This window comes from Lissotriton vulgaris, chromosome 1_1, assembly GCF_964263255.1.
Source record: "Lissotriton vulgaris chromosome 1_1, aLisVul1.2, whole genome shotgun sequence".
NCBI classification, from domain to species: Eukaryota; Metazoa; Chordata; class Amphibia; order Caudata; family Salamandridae; genus Lissotriton; species Lissotriton vulgaris.
This window is the reverse complement of record NC_141685.1, coordinates 1,662,363,949-1,662,384,890: the sequence shown is the minus strand read 5'-3', so window position 1 is coordinate 1,662,384,890 and position 20,942 is coordinate 1,662,363,949. Positions and strand designations below refer to the sequence as shown.

Below are 20,942 nucleotides of genomic sequence, written 5' to 3'. Positions count from 1 at the left end.
GTCTGATAGCATAGCCTGAAAAAGTCTACCATGCGAAGAGAAGTCCAACTTGTTGGCTAAGAGTCTGAAGTTTTTAAACTGAAAAGCATAGCAATAAAAAGTAAATCCGGGAGCGCCAACCCACCCAGTTTTAGTATTAGAAAATTGGTGACCAGGTCACAAGTCAGGCGCACAGCACGGGGTAAAATATAATAAAATGAAATGTAGTTGTAGTGAACTCCAAGAGGTATATGGGGACCGGTTACCATACAATCCCCAGAAAACCCTGGACAGCAATCCAGAGTTCGTCACAATATTACACAAGTATCTCCATGAGCTCTACAAAAAATAAACAACAATGCAATCTCTGCAAAAAGGTAAGAAGAACAATTCCACTCAAGTGCAGAAGTAATGTCTTTCGTTCTTGATAATATATCCGTTGAAATAAACAAATCCAATGTTGTGATTATCCAATACGTTTTAATGTTTGTTTCTTCAAATAAATCCTTTAACAAGCTTCTTCAAATCAATCCTTTAACAGCCTTTTACAGGCTTCTTCAAATCAATCCTTAAACAGCCAACACGTGTTTCGTCAGATGCTATATAATTGCATCTAATGACTTCATCAGGGCTGCAACCCAGAAAATAAAACATTATATAAGTAAATCCATCTGACACTGATTAATTTAGTAACCATCACCGAAATTGTAAGAAAAATAGTAACCAGTTAGAGAGACAACCGAGCCACTAGTGTAAATCAATATAAAGTCACTGTTGTGATGATACACATGCACACAGTTCTGAAAGAACATGCTAAAGTATGCAAAGTGTGAAATAGTCCCAATATACCCTGCTAAGATAAACAAAGTATAGAATAGTCCCAATATACCGTGTAAGACAATTTCAAATAAAGAAAGAAAATGTACCTTAAAGCAATTTAGTCCTTCCCTGGACTATTATTCATAATATTCAAAGTTTGAGACAAGTTTGGACATGCCTGGAATAAAGGTATACCGACCTAATTAATCTTACTCAGTATATGTCAAGTCAAAGTTTCAATATACTAAATACAAAGCCATGATGCTATTTATTCAGGTTATGTATCCAAGAATCCACAGTTTAATGACCTCCTTATTTAGTTAAACAAAATGTAATACTGTCACCCCTAACCATAATGTAAAGCTTCCGTGTATCACTATATACGACATGTATATGTGTAAATGTTCCGTGAGGTACCTTACCTCATTACTCCCACATCTATAGATTCCTCGTATCCTACGTATATCAATTTCACTCAGTAGAGTTAGGTCCGAAATACAGGATACACGTGTACATGTACCTGTAAAATACCGAAAATGAGTTTTAGTATCTATCCCGCTCACGGGCGCCCCGTTCCCCTCAATAACGTTCCTCACCTGCTCGTATCTCCTATGCTCCCTCGTTCGAGTCCTTCGCTTTCGCGTGCTGTCAATGCACCATCTTTATCACCTGCTCGTATCTCCTATGCTCCCTCGTTCGAGTCCTTCGTTTTCGCGTTCGCGTGCTGTCAATGCGCCATCTTTAAAGGGTACCCGTACGGCAAAATATTAACAGGCGCCATATTGAAATGTCTATCTTATGAGAAATAGCAAAAAAGCTCCTTCTAGCAGTAGATAAATTATACCAAGTACCTCGTAGGACAAGAAATGATATATGCGTTTTATCTCGTTTCGTTTGTAATAAAAAAGGCCAACATGTAATCGACGTGCTAATATTAACCAATATGTGTCTCGACATTGTCTGGATGTATATCTCATCTGGCATTATGAAACATCAATAATATGACTATATATATCCTTCTAAATCTTGAGTACGTCCAACTTTCAGAGAGAGGTGGAACAGTCCTTTCTCTGTTTCAATATAGATGTGACAGCTCTCAGCTTAGTTTACGTGTTTTTTTGCGAAAATTAAAACTTTAGAAAGTCCCACGATATTACTTATTATGTTTGGACTCAAAAATAAAACTCGTACCACACCAAATATTTGTTATAGAATCAGAATCTCTAAAAAATATAAGTAGAAAAGCTAACAACATTCGTACTGACTGCTACCTCGAACCATGAATCTCAAAACTCACTGTCTCCACACAATCCTCATGGCTATGATTAGGTCTGCTCATTAACATTCCTGACCAGTATACCAATAACCCGGGTGCTCCATCCTTGCCCGCATATATCGTGTCTTATAAATTGGTACATACACCAAGAAGGAGGGGTGATTAAGGAAAATAGAAGTTAAAATTCAGTATTAGCAAGTCAAAACAAAACATAATGAATAATTCTGTTAGTGTCATTGTCATGTGTCAATTTTACATTGATAAATTTTTCTTCATGGACCCTGTTTTATTTAAGGTCCATTCGCAAAATTATACTGTATACATTAGTATTTCAAAGTGTTAAAATTTCAAAAATACAATTCTTCACTTTTAAATTCACATCCATTGGTTAGAACAGGAACTGTAATATACTCATGCAGTACAACAATAATAGTTCCCACAAATCCAAGGTACATATTCTGTGCAGATGTGTGTTCTACATAATGATCTGATCATTCTCCTAAAAAATATTGAAGCTCCGAATCCAAATTAAGGCCATCTTCAACTGCTCTAAGTTTCATGATCCATCTAGCCTCAACTCGTCTCAATTTGAGTACTTTATTGCCGCCACTTATGTCCATAGTTACATGCTCAATCCCATGATATAGAAATTTATGTTTCTCTTGTTCATGATAATTTTGGACTAGATGGGCAGCAATGGGGTACCTAGTGTCCCCACTTTTAAGTGCACAAAAGTGTTCAATCATTCCATCTCTTAGTCTCCTCACAGTACTCTCCACATAAATCTTACTACAGGTACATACTATGACATAAACCACAAACGTTGTATCACAAGTGATAAATGACTTAATAATATGTTTACCTGTGTCATTGTATTCAAAATATTGAATCTTTCTGAAAGCCCATCTACATGAGCTACATTTACCACAGAAATGAAATCCTGTCGTTCTGTTAACCAATTCCCTCTACCTGATGGTCTCGGGTAACTTGGGCTACTAACAATATTCGCCAAAGTAATACCCTTCCTAAATGTTAAAGATGGTCTATCAGTAAGGAAAGGAGAAATATCTCTATTGTTCTTTAAGAGATGCCAATATCTATCCATTATAGAGTATAATTTGTGGCTGCCTGTGCCAAAGTTTGTAACCAGTCTAATCTTCTGTGATTGTGAATCTTTCGTGTTTCCACTTTTTGGTCTCAATGTGTCTCCTCTCTTAATTGTCTTTGCTTTATACATAGTTTTTGTAACAGTTCTCTTATCATAACCTCTGTTCGTAAATCTGTTAACCATATCAGTCAAATTGTATTCAAAATCAGAGTCTTGTGAGCAATTTCTGCGAGCTCTAAGCATCTCCCCATATGGGATTGCATTATTTTGCCTCTCGGGTGACAACTTTCAGCATGTAAAAGTGCCTTACAGCTAGTCTCTTTACGAAACATGCGACTACAAAGTCTATCCCCTTCCACAAAAAGCTCTATATCCAAAAAGGTCAATTTTTGTCTACTGTAACAAGTTGTAAAGGTAATGTTCACATCATTGGTGTTCAGATAATCAAAAAAGCATTGAAGTTCCATGGTGGTCCCCCTCCATATCAGAAGACAATCATCAATATATCGTCCCCAATAACATATATGATCAATCCATTGTTCACCCCTGGGGCCCCAGATCCACTCCGCCTCAAACCATCCCATGAAGAGATTGGCAAAAGACGGAGCAAATCTGGAGCCCATCGCAGTCCCAAGCTTCTGTCTATACCACTTGTTATTCTCCAATACAATTTTAGTCATTTCCATAATCATATTTGCGTGGTCAAAATATTCTGCCGATCTTCTGTTAAAAAAACTCTCCATGGCTTTCATCCCCAACGAATGATCGATGTTAGAATATAAAGAAACTACATCCAACGTTGCAAGAATCATATCAGATTCCCAAACAACATCACTTATTAGATTGAGGACATGTTTAGTGTCTTCAATGTGCGACAGGAGTTTCTCCACATAAGGTCTAATGAACACATCAATAAATTGAGAAAGTCTCTCCGTCGGACCACCAATGCCTGAAATAATCGGCCTACCCGGTGGTTTTTCTCGATTCTTATGTATTTTAGGTAGACTGTATAGACAAGGGGCCCTAGGGAACTCCACTTGTAAGTAAACATACTCATCATATACCAGTGTACCAACATCATACCAATATTTAAGTCTTAAATTGATCATCTCTGTCACACGTGAAAGGGGACTGACTGGTTCATGTTCATAATATTTTTGATTATTAAGTTGTGACATAATTTCATCATTGTAGTCATTCCGGTTCATTACAACAATGTTGCCTCCCTTGTCAGCCATACGTATAATCAATTCTGAGTTAGATGATAGAGACTTCAAAGCCAACCTCTCCTCTTTACTAAGGTTACCAGGAGGGGGAAAATATGGGCCCCTCATTTCTTTCAAAATTATCCTATCAATGTCAAGATTAACAGCTTTATAAAAGGCATCAATCATGTTACCTGCTGATAATTGGGGTATCCATTTTGATTTGCTTTTAAGTCCACTGCTAATGGAAGAGCTCTGTTTAATTTCCAAATCTTCTAACAAGGTAATCATGGTAACTGGATCTTCTTCACTCTCCGTAATTGAGAGAAGAAGTTTAGTGTCATAAACCTCTTGTATGGTAATGTTACTAGATAATGTTGTAACAGAAGGCACATGTCTTCGCTCAATATCTTGATTAGAAAAATGTTTCTTAAGTTTAAGTAATCTCGCAAATTTATAGACATCAATCTTAGCAGTATACCAATCAATACTCTTAGTCGGACAGAATCCCAAACCTTTTTTTAATAGTGAAATCATATTATCTGACAGTACATGTGAAGAAAGGTTGATAATCTCTATCATTAGTTTCTACTCGGTTTATTTCCAAGACCGTGTCCTCATCCCTACTCTTGTTTTATCGCTTCCTTTTTCCTCTTGTACCTCTCCTTGTCTTTCCTCGCTTGTATCTCTTGATCTCCCTATTGGTTCTCGATTCCCCATCCTGAACCTACGTACCTCCTGGAAAAAAGTATTGTCCAGTATCTGACCTGTAGTTGGCTCCTCTTCATTCTCACTAGTAGACACACTACTGGAAGAAGAAGGAATCTCAGAACTAGAAGGAGTTGTGGTCTTCTTAGAGGCCCTCTCCTTATCAACCAGGTAATCAAACCTACGTGCAAATGTAAAAATACGACCGGTCTTATAGTCGTGTTCATCCCGTTTAATTATCCTAGCTTTTCTATGTTTGATATCCGCCTGTAGGTTTGTCAAAATATCATCTAATATAGTGTAGTTCTTAATTGTAGACTCTGGTCAATTCAATTCCTTAATCTCATCTTCACAGGTTTGAATCTCTATAAGTAGTTTAGCAATTTTTCTTTCAGCATTTTCTATCAAGATCTGTATAAGGTTATTGGAGCTATTAGTTAATTCTTTCTCCCATCGGTCAAGAAGGTCAGGATCTAAATCTTCATATGTCGGAACTATCTGTGATCTTAAACCACGTGGTAGACGTTTAAAGGCGAGATACTGTTTCAGTGTAGCTGCATCCCACCACTTATTAAGCTCCAGTCTCTTTAGTCTCTCTAGTCTCTCTAACCCAGTTTTAGTCCCCTTCTCAATTTCCTCCAGGCTATTCTAGGGCACTTGGTAGCCCATATAAAGGAGCCAATCCTCCCTTGCAGATTAGAAATATCCTTTTTATTGAAAGTTAAGGGGATGGAGTTAAAAAAAAAGGTAACCTTTGGCAGTATTATCATTTTGACTAGGTTCACTCTAACATAGATGTTTAAAGGCAGAGTGTTCCATCTAGTCAAAAACTTTCTAACTTCCTTAACCATTGACCAACTAGATTTTGATTTTGCTTCTGGAATCGGGATGGGGTTGTTCCAGCTCATTATGTCCGTTTTATCTTTATTAATACTATACCCCGATACTGTACCAAAATCTTCGGCCAATTCAAATAACCTGGGGATAGCCTCCACAGGGTTAGATGTATAAAGAAGAAGGTCGTCAGCATAAAGAGCTGTCTTAAGCACCAGGTCTCCCATTAAAAATGGTTTAATTACTGGATCTTGTCTCAGGGAGCAGACAAAAGGCTCAATATAAATATCAAAAAGGAGGGGGGTCAGGGGACAACCCTGCCTCGTTCCCCTAGAAATATTCAGCCATTCGGACAGATTACCATTGACCAATACTTTGGCCCGGGGACCCCTGTATAGTGTCTCAATCCCTTTGATAAATACCTCTGGAAAACCAAATTTTCTCATAGTCTTCCATAGAAATAGTCAATTGACTTGATCGAACGCCTTTGCGGCGTCAATTGCCACAATAGTAAGCGGCATCTTCTTCTCGGTTGCTATATCTATCGCTCCAATAACTTGGAATGTCAGTTCATTTAATTGGCGGCCGGGTATGAACCATCTCTGATCAGGGTGAATTATAGACTTAATTATTTTAGCTAGTCTAGATGCAAGTATACCGGAATAGATTTTTGAGTCTGAATTTAGGAGAGAAATGGGTCGATAGGACTATCTTTTTTGGGTCTTTATTTGGTTTAGCTATAAGGGAAATTGTAGCTCCTGACCATGAAGCTGTGGTATGCTCCCCCTGCAGGAATATTTTATTAAAGAGTCTCAATAGTGGGGCTAAAATTTCTTTTAAATTATCTTTATATACCTCAGTCGGCAGCCCATCAGGGCCAGAGGCCTTATTTCTAGCCATCTTTTTCAGCTGTAACCTTACCTCTCCCTCCGTGATCACAGTGACTAGAAAGGTTCATCCGAGTCGCTCAACTGAGGCAACTCTCTCAAAGCCCACCAATTGTCCAACTCTTCCAACCCCAGACTATTCTTCTCCTGATATAATTCCTCCATAAAGGCTCTAGCCTCTCTTTTGATCTCTATTTCTTCTACTAGAGGCAACCCAGTGCCACGCTGTGTTAAAGAGTTAATGTTATTTCTACTCCTCTCTGTCCTTGCCTTCCAGGCTAACAGGGAACCACACTTCTCTCCATACTCAAAGTTACGGAGCTTGCTGACTTCCCACTTATCTTTGATTGTCTTATCGGCTCGAACTTTAAATCCTGTCTGTAGCTCTAATATTTCCCTTTCAAGACCCGGAATACTAGCTCTATCTTCCATAGCGGCCAACTGTAGTTGTTGTTCCTTTATTTTAATTAAGTTGAGATCATGGAAATCCTTTTCTTTCTTAAGTTTTCTATTTAAAATCATATGTGAACCACAAATTCCTCTTAGGTAAGACTTAAGTGTGTCCCATACAGTTTGATCTGAAGCCGTTCCTTCATTAAACAAAAAAAACTCCAACAGACTCTCCTTGATTTTATTTTTGATCTAATCATTTAACAGGATGGTCCTATCAAGTGTCCACCTATATTCTGAGGGGCTAATTTTAAAGGTTATTTTTAACTCAACCACCGAATGATCTGACAGTCCTACTGGGATATGTGAGATTGAAACAATATTGGGCAAAAACGATTGATCTAACAAAAAAAATCTATTCTAGAGAACTGACTATATTGTTTGCTATAAAAAGAGTACTCTCTAAGATTACCATGCTTAACTCTCCAAACATCCTGTAATGTGAAATCTTTCATAACATTCTTTAAGGCTAGAAGGGATCTATTTGGGGAGTTATATTTAGCTTTAGAGGTGCGGTCTAATTGTGAGTCCAGTATGAGGTTAAAATCACCTCCTAATATGACTGGAGCTGTATGTTGTACCATAGGAGTTGTGACAGCCTCGCGGAGAACTAGAGAACCGATACGACTGTTGTCATTCTCAATACCCTGCTCTGCTGATATTTCTGTAGACAGGATAGCTGAATTAAAATCTATCAAAATAGTATCAATAGATACACATCCCTTTTCGCAAGGTTGATCTTCATTACGGGCCTCCACCTCCATATTTTGTGAACTAGAATCTAAAAAAGCCAGCCAACCAGATACAGCTATGTTAGGGGTTATACCCGGAGATGTGCAGACTGTAGAGGGATTACTCTGCGCCAGATTCAAAACCTGAGGAATAACCTTAAAATAAGATCGCAATGAGGGTGTTATCTTAGAGCCTGAATCTAGAACTGGTTTTGCAATCTTAGATTTTTTCGCTCGTTTGGGCTTCACCTCAGAGGAGAAGTAGGAAGAAGTTTTAGATGGCGTTTTACTGGCGCTATTGCTGTCGTTAGTACTGTTTGACTTAATCAATTCAGGTCTCACTGCAATAGTATCCTGGGCTTCTCCCCCAGACTCCAGCCTGGTTTCCAGGACCGGGGGCCCACTCGCTCCCCCTTTCTTCCAATTGGTCTTTCTTCCCCTTTTTTGAGATGAGTTTTGATACTTATTAGCTTTATTCCCTCTACGACCCTTATAAGTGGTTGCTCAGTGTAAGTTTGGGGGAAGCTCGTCTTGATTTAAATAATGGCTTCTAAGGGTAGAAAAACGTGGGTTTTTAACCAAGCTACTATCTCTCTGCTTAACAGTTGGACCTGCGCCCGGATCCGACCCCTCTTCAAGTATCTCTTCTAGTACCTTCAAACATTTACTGTCGACTGCCTTCCCCCCTCTTTGTCTCCCCTTCACCTTCTTTGCTGCTGACACCGATGGATCTGATTCTCCCGCTGCTACTCCTGCTGCTGCTGTAACCTCTGTAACTGTTGTAGAACCCAAAGCACTTACCGCTGGTGCTGCAATGTCTTTTTGTGCGGTTTCGCTCCCCTCCCTCGCTATACTCACAGAGCAAGGGTCTCTGCGAAGGGACCGCAGTTGCCTCCCCCGACGGAGCTCCAGGGCGGCTCGATGCCACTTCCACAACACCGCTGGCGTCCGTGTCTGTGACGGCTGATCTGCTTCAGAGCTGCGCGAAAAAGCTCCGACGGACGTTGAAGCGATCTGAAACGCGCCCCTCTGAATGCACATGGAGAGCAAGGAGAGACCGGGCTAACGGTCGGAGCAAACTTTTCGTCCAGCAAAAAAAAAAGTTTTACTCTTTCTTTCTCTTTTGGTGCGATTTTAGAAGTATAAACTGCTGATAGCACACCTTTACGTTGCAAGAGCAACAGAAAATCTTAAAGAGTCCTCATTTTTGCCAAAATACACAAGCGCTCCGCTAGAGCTTAGAGTGGAGTACCGCGGCAGTTAGCCTACTGCCGCCATGTTCCAGAAAAAATAAAAATACAATTATAGACCAGTCCACCTTCATTACATGTGGTATAGGATACCCCGCACAGCACAAGTACTTCCTGTATATAATCAACCTTAAGATAAAACGCTTGTTTAAGTCAGCTGGATGATAGCATGAGTATTGAATTAAATGAGAAAGTTTAGACTTACATATAATGGAGTTACTGGTAAGTAATTAAAGCACTACCTCTTAGACCCATTTCTTGTTTTCCTCATCATGTTGGGAGGACAAAAAGATGGCCCCAATTTAAAAGCTACCATATCCGGGAAAAAAAACCAGGTCTGTCGGAAATAAAGAAAACCTAATTCTCTCAAACACCTAACATAAGTTATCACCACTTAGGAACAAAGTCTTCAGATTCAGCATGCAAAATCTACTGACTCAAAGGAGGATAATTCAGAGCCTTGAAGATCAGAATCAGTCCCCAGCAAGGAACTACAGACCTTGAAGGACACTTTAGGGAAACCTTTCAATAAGCATAAACCAGAGAGGTACTGATCTGAATTCCTCTCCAAGAATCCTAAAAAGCTTGAATAGATACCAATTGCACCCTCAAAGAAAAATAAACTGTTAAACCAATCTGGATCCCTCCTGCAGAAAGTTATGAATCTTCACCACATCTGCCTGCATTAGATCTAAACCTCTTCCCTTTACACCACACTCTGAAAGTTATGGGGATAAGACTTTAAGGTGGAACACCTCCTGCACTGAATTAGATTACTGTTCAGAAAGGCCCCTTGCTCCATCTTAAAGTCGCTAAATGGAGCCATACTTGGACCTTTTGTGGAAGTACCAGGAAGTTGGATATTTTGATATTGGAGTCCTTTCGATCGAATAGCCTGACTGTACGCGGTCTGGAACTTCACACTTGCATGCAACGGAGGGGAAACCAAAGCACACAGCTTATCACATCGCAGGTACTTAAGAGAGACATTCTTTTGACTTTGTTCAATCCCTATATGTAAGTGCCTGCACTGTAAGCATGTCAGATGTGTAGGTCTGTCCCAGTATTTACACAAATAATTTAAATAGCACTATATTTTTTATTCTACAGTGCTACTCATCCCAATGCAGGATGTGATAGCGCTTTATGTAACATACACATTATACACTGACAATAATCATGTAAGAGTGTAAATCAATGTACAAGATGTACTACATACGACAGTGAGGGTTACAAGGTGTAGGAGTCACATGTCCACATCTCAATGTGATATATTAGAAGAAGAACCATTTTTGAACTGTAAGTAACAAAAGGACGTCTGTGTTTGAAGCAGTAACCCACTTACCTTTCTACATAAAATAAAATCTGTCATCTGGACGTTACATGATATGCTTTGCATGAGACACATTAAACTTCGATACTTCTTGGATTCATATCTAGGACAGCACAAAACACAGATCTCTCCAGTAAAAGCGTTAACCGCCAGAGTTATCTTACCAATATTACTACTCCTTGAGATTGACTGGGGACACATGGACCTCTGCAGCGGGTGCCTTAACCCCATAAAACGTTTTCAAATGCAGACTTTGCAGACAATTAAGCAGAACAGATCTACTACCATGCTCCTACTTGTTATCAATTTCTTTAAGGTAGGGTTAAAAAAAAACATAAATGAATTAGTTGAGGTCCAGATTTTGTGTTGGGGTTGCACCACTTTTACACAACCACAACGCAAAATCTCATTTGTTAAATCTCAATGTGCTCAAATGTTCTCATGATATACCTGATAAACTTATGTGTGAGGTCTTAATATCTGGTGTTACTTCTTGTGATTTCACTTCCAGTGAGGTCACTTCCTGGGATGCTACATGCAATTAACCCCTTAGGTGCTTCGGACGGCCCCAGGCCATCCGACATCACAGTGGGCATGTGCGGACGACGGCCAGGGGCCGTCTGAATCCCACCCACTCAATAAAACCCCCGCATAGCATGAAATTTCGTGCAATGCTGAAGGTAGGGGGCAGGTGGAACCAGAATCATGGGATGGACAGGATATTAGTTAAGAAGCATTGCTTTTTAAAGACAAGGGCCTATCAAGCCCTTTGTTGTAGAGGTGGTGGTCGTGAGGAATCTGGCCCGACTTGCTCTGAAGGAACTGTTGGAGGTGGGATTGATTTTATGAACCCTACTATATGAAAAGTACCACAGGATAGCATTTTTGTAAAGTATAATTGCATTTTATTTTCACTTTTACAAGCAGTGTGACTTTAGATACTGTTGGTCCTGACAAATGCCACGAACCTACTGGACAGTTAAGGCAGAAACATGATGACCATGATGACCATAATATGAAATTGGAGAAAATCCATGTCCTTGTTTCACTAAGCTTGTTTTTAACCCTATCCATTGGGGACCCAAAACAAATGTAGTTATACCCACCAAGTGGTAGTTTTCATTCACTTCTATTTAGATAAATACTTACACACACTCTGCCTCTCCTCCGCTATAAGAGTGCAAATAGGGTTGACCCAAAAATAATCCCTCCCGCTCCTCACCCTAGGGTACGTCGTAGCTCACACTGGGTACCTTGCGGTCCCAGTGTGAAGAGGGGACCGAATGATGAATCATGTCACCCTAGGGTGAGTGAGGGTTCTCGTCTTTAAAAAGCAATGCTACTTCATGAATATCCTGTCCATCCCCTGATTCTGGTACCACCTGCCCCATACATTTTGGGAGTCATTTGTTTAGGAGTAGTATGGAGAGTGGTGTAAAACACTCCAAAAGACCCTAATTGGTGAGATGCCATGTGCTGTGATGGAATGTGCCATGATGTCACTTGCATACCGCCTAACTTGGTTATTCCCCCCCCCCACTTCTTTTTGTAGGACATGTGCCGTGCCTACATTTTCAGTGCTCAGTGATGTCTTTAGAGTGAAAATTTTCACCCATTGAGAATGGTGTCCTTGAAGGGCACAGCCCATGTTAGGAATGTGCACTTCTCTGAAGTGCAACAGATTTGCATCATTTTATTGCTGTAATTAAATTTGTGGTTTAAACCACACATGGCACGCCCCAAATCGTCAAACTATCTCCAATCTTTTGGTAACCATCTTGAAATCACCTATCCAGAACTCAAAACAATATGCTAGATGAGATGTTGTCCATGATGTTGACAGGGACATCATAACCTCAGAATTTGTAGTGGATTCTTCCTATGTACCATAACTTTTTTCCAAGTCCCTTAACATTGATCAGAGACTTTATGATATTCCAAGATGAAGACCACAAGAACACTCATATTTGGAGTATAGTAAAACCCTTCCCATTCTGCACTGTACACCCACCCAGCCCATACTGTACATATACCTCGCACCTCATACTGCACGTGGACACTGCCTAAAACTTTTAAGAATTCTGCCCTTTCCTTTCAGGCCCTGGGTAGGGCTCCCCATGAATCGGCCAACAACGGAAGCCAGGAAAGAGTAGAGAAGTTTGTAAAGAGGGAGTAACAAGTGATCACAATAGCACATCTTCTGTTTTAGTGGCACACACAATGAACCTCTTTTCAAGTTGAACTCTGCTTCACAGCACAGCACAGTACTCCTCGAGAGAGCATGGTAAACTCAGGGACTTTAAAAATTAATTGTCCGCTGTAATGTATTCCTTCTATGTCACTTTTGTACTTCATGACTGTCAACTGATTGCTTCCTCTGCTTTTGTTCAATAAAATATTTTAAATAAAAAAAATTAAAAAATGAATTGTATGCTGTAGACGCTGTAGATTGTTCAATAGGTTCTCCACGGGTACATTTCAAACCTTGGTATCTTCTAGGGGCAAGAGCATGGTTGCTGAGCCACCGGGAGGACATCACCACATAGAACTCCACCCTTATTGAGGTTGCCAGTTGCTCAGAAGACTGGCATACGCGGTCTCATAACTCATGAAGTACCATGCTTCCGCTCTGGGACTCTGAACTGTTTATAGCATTTCGCAGATCTGCAATGCAAGTCCCGTGCCATGCTCAATCACAGGGATTCCTGGGTTTTCGAAATGTGTGGGGAAGCACACTGTTTAGGTTCCACTCCTTAATCAATGGAAAAGTCTTACTCTGAACTTTCAGGCTATATGGGGAGATTAGTAGAACAAGATCCTTAGTATGGCCACTTCACAACAGGTTTCACCAGATGAGTCCACTTTCAGTTGAAGGAAGTACAGGTGGGCGCTTTACCAACTCCACGTATCATTCTCCACTTCTTGGAAGCGAAGTGCCCAGAAAGTCTTCCTCTGAAATATGCACACACACCGAACCCTGCCTCAGGTCTTTCCTAGAAGGTGGACACATGGTGCATCGTCTCCTCACCATGTACCATCACAGGGTTGACTAAGAGTATTCCCTCACTCCAAAGTTGCTGTCTGAGATGTCCTATTTTAAGTTCCTCACCAGCTTCCTTCTGTAAGCTCCTTGCCAGGTTCCTTCTGTAAGGATCCTGCTGTGTCTTCCTCCGTATTATCCGCACATCACACCTTATTGCAAGGTTTCACTCCGAGGTTAACCACACCCAAGAGACATATTACGCACTGCTCCATCTGGGAGTCTTCAGCGTGCCGACTATCAATGTCCCATACCAAACGCCATCTCCATGGGTCTGGCCATAGGTTGCTGACTACGCAATACCACTCAGTTCCATGGGTCTGCTCGGTGCTGCTGATTGTAGCTCTGTAATTTCACCTGGTCTCGGATTTGATTGGCCAAGATCTGGGACAGCAGAATTCCAACCAACTGTAAAGAAAACACAAAAATAGATTAGTTGGACTTCGACAGATGCCTTGCTCAAACAATACAAGAAAAAACTCTCAGTGCACAATGAGGACTTTCCTTTTGTCAAGCAGGTCCAGTACTTTTTTGTCACCAAGGAGTGCTCAAAGGATGAAAGTGATGATTGTTTCGACTATTAGGAACACCCTAGGAGTAATCGGGTTTATAATTCGAACAGTTCAACCAGTCAGTCACAGGCAACAACTCTGATGAGACGGAGTCACCAGCAAGCCAGAAGAAGCTAAACCAGTCTACAGGACAGGGAACGGACTCTATAGTGAGCGTTGATAACAGCCCGTGTAAATGCTATAGAGGTTGTGAATACCATCTGAATCAGTAGTACAAGTTATATGCATCGGTCCACAATTATTGATTTTACAAAGGAAGTGTTAACACCAATGTTTTAATTGGTTAGCTGGAAGGTCAACTAAGTAAGCTATTACAATGTCTATGCAGGGTTCCGGTCTCCATATAATTTGCGGATTACTAAAATACCTCAAACTAGCAACAATAGAACTACAGAAAGTGGAAAACCCCTTCCACACTTCCTATTGCTCACTATACTACATAGCCCATACGTTAGCAGAGGACCATAGAATTTAATTTGCACAAAGTTGGCTAGTTGCACAAAGTAGAAGTAAGTAAACTACAGGGACAGTAAACTACAGGGACACGTTCACCTGCTTATTAAGGGAGTAGCAGTCCAACCAAAGATGGTCGCTGAGAATTTAAACGATTTACATAAACGCATGGCACTTATAAAGTAAATATATCTGTACTGTTTAACTCTAATTAAATTCCGAGCCTGAACAGTTATTTTTAGGTTTTAACATTTTTATAACTGTTTTCATAAAAGTAAAACTGTTTTCATAAAAGTAAAACCAATAGGAATATGAATCTCACATGCAATAGCATGTACAAAACAGGTGTAACATGAAAATTAAAACTTGGGGTCAGACGGTGAGCACATGTTTAGCACACATCAAGTTAGTAGTAGTTACTGAAGGTGAAGTTGGAGCGGTCTATATTATTCAGAGCACTTTACTTTGTCTTAAGAATAAGTATTGATAAAATCTAATTAATTCAATTAATTGTAACATATTGTGGAATTGTATTCTATTTTATTGTAATGATTTTAAAAAACTGAACAATTAATTTCAATGATAACACAACCACTAGATCTACCATTTGATGACAGAGTGACCTGTTCTAAAATATAAGGGATAAAGTACCCCTGCCATACATTATAGGTTTGTTGCAAATCATGCAGGAGTTCCATAACCATATAGAGTGTTCTTTATAAGGTTATGGAACACATAGGTGAGTTGCAATATCCTTATCATGTATGCTAAGGGGTACTTTCTCCCACATAATACATGGTCACACCATCACCTTTCCCACAAAAAGACATAAAACCTTGGTGCGTAGCTCTTTCTTACGAAAGAGCGAGCAGGTTTACAAAGATGAAGAATAACAATTAAACCTCTAGTCCAAAATTAAACACTTTGAAAATGTGTTAAATATTTGTCGGAAATTGATATTAGAAACAGTTCAAAACAGGCCAGTTAAACAAAAGCTGCAGTAGCTCGGAAAGTGTAGTAACATGCAGAAGGTTTCTAGCTATCCAACTATCTAAGGAGTGCAAAAAACAAACATGTTCTTTCTCCTTGTTATAGCAAGCTAGACAAATAAAACAGAAAAAAAGCAATGTTCATTTTTTGTTGCTTTAAACAGCTGCTTCAATTATGCTCCATGACCTGACCTGACCTGCTTTTCACCTCGGCGGCTGGCTCTGGCAACAGGCAACGTGACGTCAGAGCTCGACTGGATTACCTCACAGTAGTCTAGTTCGGACGTCTTTTCTTAATAATTGGTGACCGGGTCGGTCACAAGTCACTGATTATAAAGAAATTAGAGACTAACCTTAATACAGGGATATAGCATCCAACGCAGCAGTGTCGAAGTACTTTTTCCGAGACGAGGACGCGAGAAGGAAGGCTTCGCTAGAAGAGATAATCCTCTGTGCCTAAATCGGCATGTGACAGTGACACTGCTGTGGTTGCAGTTATCGTTTTGATCCAAAAAGTAAGGACACCCGGAATATAGAAGGGAAACATTTCCAATAATAAATCCTACCAAACAAGCAAGTGGGTGACCGCATGGTCCAGGACACATTCGCCTTTCCAGGATTGGAAAAACAGCGAGGATTCCTCTTTTTGAGTAATCAAGTCTCAGTTCCAAGACATACAAACAAGCCCCGAAGAAGCCCGTGTTGAGCGAAATGCGTAGGCTGTGGATTATATGAAACCGAATAAAACCTTTTGAAAACTACGCCATCCGTTTTGGAGATGAATCACTCATGTCATCCGCTTTTTATTATATGCACAGCATTTGAAGCTAAAATTTGCTTCGTACACGTTGCCTCTCCACATATGCGTAAAAAAGTTCTGATGTATGGTTAAGACCTACATAGGTGGCCGGTCTTAGGAGGTGGGCAATAGTGTGTATTGTAGCTGGAACCAAGGAACGTTTTTTTAAAACTGAAAGGTAGTGCGGCAATAATCCCTGCCACCCGGTTCTGCGTTGTAGCTAACAGTCTGAAGCATGTCCACCCACTCTCCTGATATCAGTTGGGAAAAAACTCCTTGAATCTTTGTAATTCACATAAAAGTAATAAGCTGCAGTTGACTCCTGCCCGTCTAATAACACACACAAAAACAAGGCAGGACATACACGAACCATTTAAAATTAAAAAAGGTTGTTTCTTTTCAGGAGGTTGCTGAAAATGCAAATAAAGAAAGACACAATCGGTCACATAAGTGGGAAAATGCTGAGCGACACGGACGATTCCCTCTAATTTCTTTATCTAGAAAGCTCACACAAAGGCACTAAAAACACCCAACAAGATGGAATCGATGCTGGAGACTAAATGAATGGGCCAAATAGCAATGCCAACGCCAGACGGAGAATCAATCCCCTTTATATGCAACAAGCCTGCCCAGAGATGGCTTTCATGTCCTTGATGACTTCTGAAGCTTTAATTGCAGGTCTCCAACCTCAGAGTTCAACTTTTCTGGAGCAAAGCCTACACTTTGAGAGACGCTGGCTGAGAGGGAAGTCCCCAGCTCAATGGCTAGCACAGTAGGTGCCAGGGTACTGTATAAATCTGAAATACTCCACTGATGCTGGACTATAGTAGATATCAAATCAAGATATGGGCAACAGGTGTGTTGGAGGTAATGCAAAGGGATGTTCACAATTTAAGTCTGGAAATAAATTCACCAAAATGCCATTGTGAGTGGCCGTGAAATATCAACTGTGGGCCGTCAGAGGTCTTCCACTTGCAGCTGAGAGGCTAAAGGGAGTAGTGTGGTGGAAATTAGAAACACATAAAATGGGAATAAGTCACTAGTGTTGGCAAAGGCAGAACCAGCTGCTTGGATCTGATGACTGAATCTAGGAACAGCTGGCTGGAGTGCAACTGAGAAGATGCGAACGGTGGAGTGGAAAGGTCTTTGCTGCCCAGCATCACCTCGTATAAGAGGCCTATGCCAGCCTTTTACACTAAATTCAGGGTCTTCCTCCCCACCCTTGCTTCTCCCTCCCCATGCATGAGGGAGGGCCAATGTATCCTGGGCTCCAGAAGCTACCTCGGCCATCCTGGCAGTAGGGTGGACCCACATAAGGTGAAATAGTGTCAGGAGACGGGATATAAGAAAGCTCTTAGTATACACGGGCACAACAGGCATATCACTGCTCTATCATGTCCCAGGAGAGTGCATTTGTCTTGTGCCATGAAATGAAGGTTTTCTGCATCTGACAGAGTACCTCGGTTTGGTCGGCGTGTAAGGATGCACTTAGAATATGATGCATCAGCACACGCGTCTGTCCCTGGGCTCTTGGAGGCTCTGCACTTAACATGTAATTGCACTCCGGTGGCCCATACATTATGGCTGCATCCATGGCATACTATGGCAAAATCTTAATAACAGAAGAGAGAGTGAGGGAAATTTTACAAGTATTATGTGAGGTGGGAACTCCTGGTCCCCGAAATAAATTACAAAAACAATGGAGGAGTATCCCCTTGTAGGCAGAGAAATGTTTCTCTGGATCTAGGCTTGAGTGCTCTAGTCAGCACAATATGCCCCAACCTGTTATTGGATAATGCATATCCTTATAGAAGACCCCTCACTCACCAACCTAGTTGGTGACATGCTTCATCATCGGGGTCCCACCCCATAGGCCGAGTGCCTACAGGGTGTGCTGCGACACCTGACTACAGTGGAGCTGGTTAGTATTTTCTTTTATGTGTGCATAACTATCAAGAAGTGTGTTTAAAAAAGGCCAAAACTACTCACTACAAGTATTTATTCTTGAGTGCTTGAACCCTTATTAAAAATGGTGTGGCACCTGTGCCTAATTAGGTAGGCTTTGGTGTCATAAGTAGTGTATTAAAAATAGCGAAGTGTGCTATGTGAGATGTGAAATTTACAAAACTATTGATTAAAAAGGTCTACATGTTTCAACCATTAAATACATTCATAGGTTTTTGTCAGGACCGTGGTATTTTGAACTGGGTGGTCCGCACACGCTAAGGCGCGTCCTGCCCTAGTCCAAATAAGAGACCGCAAATTGCGTTCTCGTGTAAAAGGGTGCGTTTTTCCTTATTCGGGAAAAAAACCTGTAAGGAAACAGGAGAACAAAAGACAGGAGGGGGTCACATACCAGGGCAGACAAAACAAATGTACAACATTTAACACATATGTCACTAGTCTTTTCCCCAATCATAAGGTCAATAGATGGGGTCATGCCAGCGTTTGAAATCAAACCTTAGGGTCCATCTATTGCGGTCACGCAACAGTGCTTCAGTGATTATTACCGGACTGTGCCTTTCGGTAAAGAACCAGCGCCAAACAAAGAGGTGTCGGACTGGTATTGGCATCTGGGAATATGGTGTAAAAAAAAAAAAAAAAAAAAAAAAAAGGGGGGGCCGTAATATGGGAGAATGATCTTTTATCATGCTGCGATGTGGGCGGCTGCAAAAGTTAATTTGTGAGCAGTCGTGACGTCGCTATCGTGAATCATGGAAGCGACTTGTTTTTAGCTTACGCTTAGTTGCGGCACTACCGCTTCATGGGCACCAGCGTTTCCAAGACAGCAAGAGTCCGTCTCCTGTAAAGTGATAAAGAACAAATGCCAAATGTAAGCTATTAGCTGCCCGGGTCGGGCAGTTCGGTACAACCTGCGCGATCGTGCGGTAAATGGTTTCCGCATTCAGGTCAGCCAGATAGTACTTACTTGCAACTTCTGATCATCAAGCGGAAAACCTACTTGGTTCCTGCTGGAGGTGCCCCGAGGAATGACCGGGGTATCCGTGCAGTGCCGGTAAAGTAAACCGATTGCATTTCCTGGTTGGGGCTGGCCTCGTCACGTGGTCTTAGCACGTGGTTCGGTGAGAGCCAATCGGATCGTTTTGATGGAGAAGGTAGGAAGTCTACTCCTTCCACGAGCGCCGATTGTTAGAGGCCTGTTTACATTGCCATGGAGATTATGCTGGCTTTATATTCATTAACATGAGAGGGTAATGGTATGGGAACCTACCATGCAGGCTCTCAGTAGCAGTGGGAGTTTACTAGAACAGAGGACAGAAAAAGGGCGTTAAAAAACCACAGGGGTTGGTTATGCAATATTGGCTGAATAATCAGAGGATAGTGCGTGTAGCAATTGAGAATAGCTGCTTGGTTTAATAATCGTATGGCTATGAGGACAGCACTTAAGTCATCACGCTATTCCACGGGATATTGTCGTTCAAACCGGACTTGTGGGTGGAGAGTCTATAAACCCACCTCTGTTCTTTTTCGAATAATCGTTGGGTCAGGTTGGCTCCTGGTTAGACTTGTTCAATGATTGTTCATTGGAGGTCATCTGGTGTATGACCTACGGACAAAAAGTGTTCAGTAAGTCTTGTATTAGTCTTTTTGCATCTAATAGTGCTTCAGTGCTCTCTGATGCGTAACGATCTTCCTACTCGTCATTCCTATGTAGTGTAGGTCACACGGGCATGTTAGTCTGTAGATGACATTTTCACTATTGCAATTTGTCTGCCCTCTGATTGTCCAGATCTTATTCGGTTCCAATTGTAATGTTTTGGTATTCTTGGTGTACGGGCAAACGCTGCAACTTCCACATTTGTTGTGGCCTGTCACCTTCGGTAGACCCCATAGGTTGGTTTGTGTTTCTTTCTCAGGGGACACCTTTATGGGTCTTGTATTGACAACTGCATCTTTTATGCTCTGTGCCCTCCTGAATGAGAAAAGGGGTTTCTCCCATCTCAAATTGCCTGTATTCAGGATGTTCCAGTGTTTCTTTATTATTCTGGAGATATCATTGGATATGGTGTTGTATGTAGTAACACAGGTCAAGGGGATTTCTTCCACTGTTTTGTTTGTATGATCCAATAGGGCTGCACGCGGTTGATTCCGCGCTCGCTTTTGGCTTTTTTGGAGAATTCTGTTTGGATATCCCCGGTTATGCAATTATTGAGTGAGATCCTGGGCTTGTTTCTTATAGTATTCCAGCTCGCTACAATTTCTGCGGATCCTTAGGTATTGCCCGTAGGGTAAATTTTCACATAAGGGTCTGGGGTGGAAGCTTTCAAATCGCAGTAGGTTGTTTTTGGAGGTTGGCTTGTAATGGGTGACAGTTGTCAATTTGCCTTCCTTTTTTGTGATCGTTACATCTAAGACCACCAATGTGTCTGTGTTTTTTTCATAGGTGAACCTTAGGTGGTCATCACAAGTATTGATCCATATTCCCAGACGCCAAAACCAGTCCGACACCTCTTTGTTTGGCGCTGGTTCTTTACCGAAAGGCACAGT

At 41.1% G+C, this 20,942-nt stretch overlaps 1 protein-coding gene across 1 annotated transcript in view; it reads right to left on the bottom strand.

Annotated features, from left to right (window-relative positions):
- Window positions 1-10,329: 10,329 nt before the first annotated feature.
- The window catches only part of TSPAN33 (tetraspanin 33), a 125,406-nt gene continuing 114,793 nt past the window's right edge, over window positions 10,330-20,942 (bottom strand). Inside the window, exon 8 of the mRNA XM_086918891.1 lies at window positions 10,330-14,028. Within this exon, the coding sequence (XP_086775017.1) occupies window positions 13,927-14,028 (102 nt within the window). The 3' untranslated portion in view covers window positions 10,330-13,926. The remainder of the gene's footprint in view (window positions 14,029-20,942) is intronic.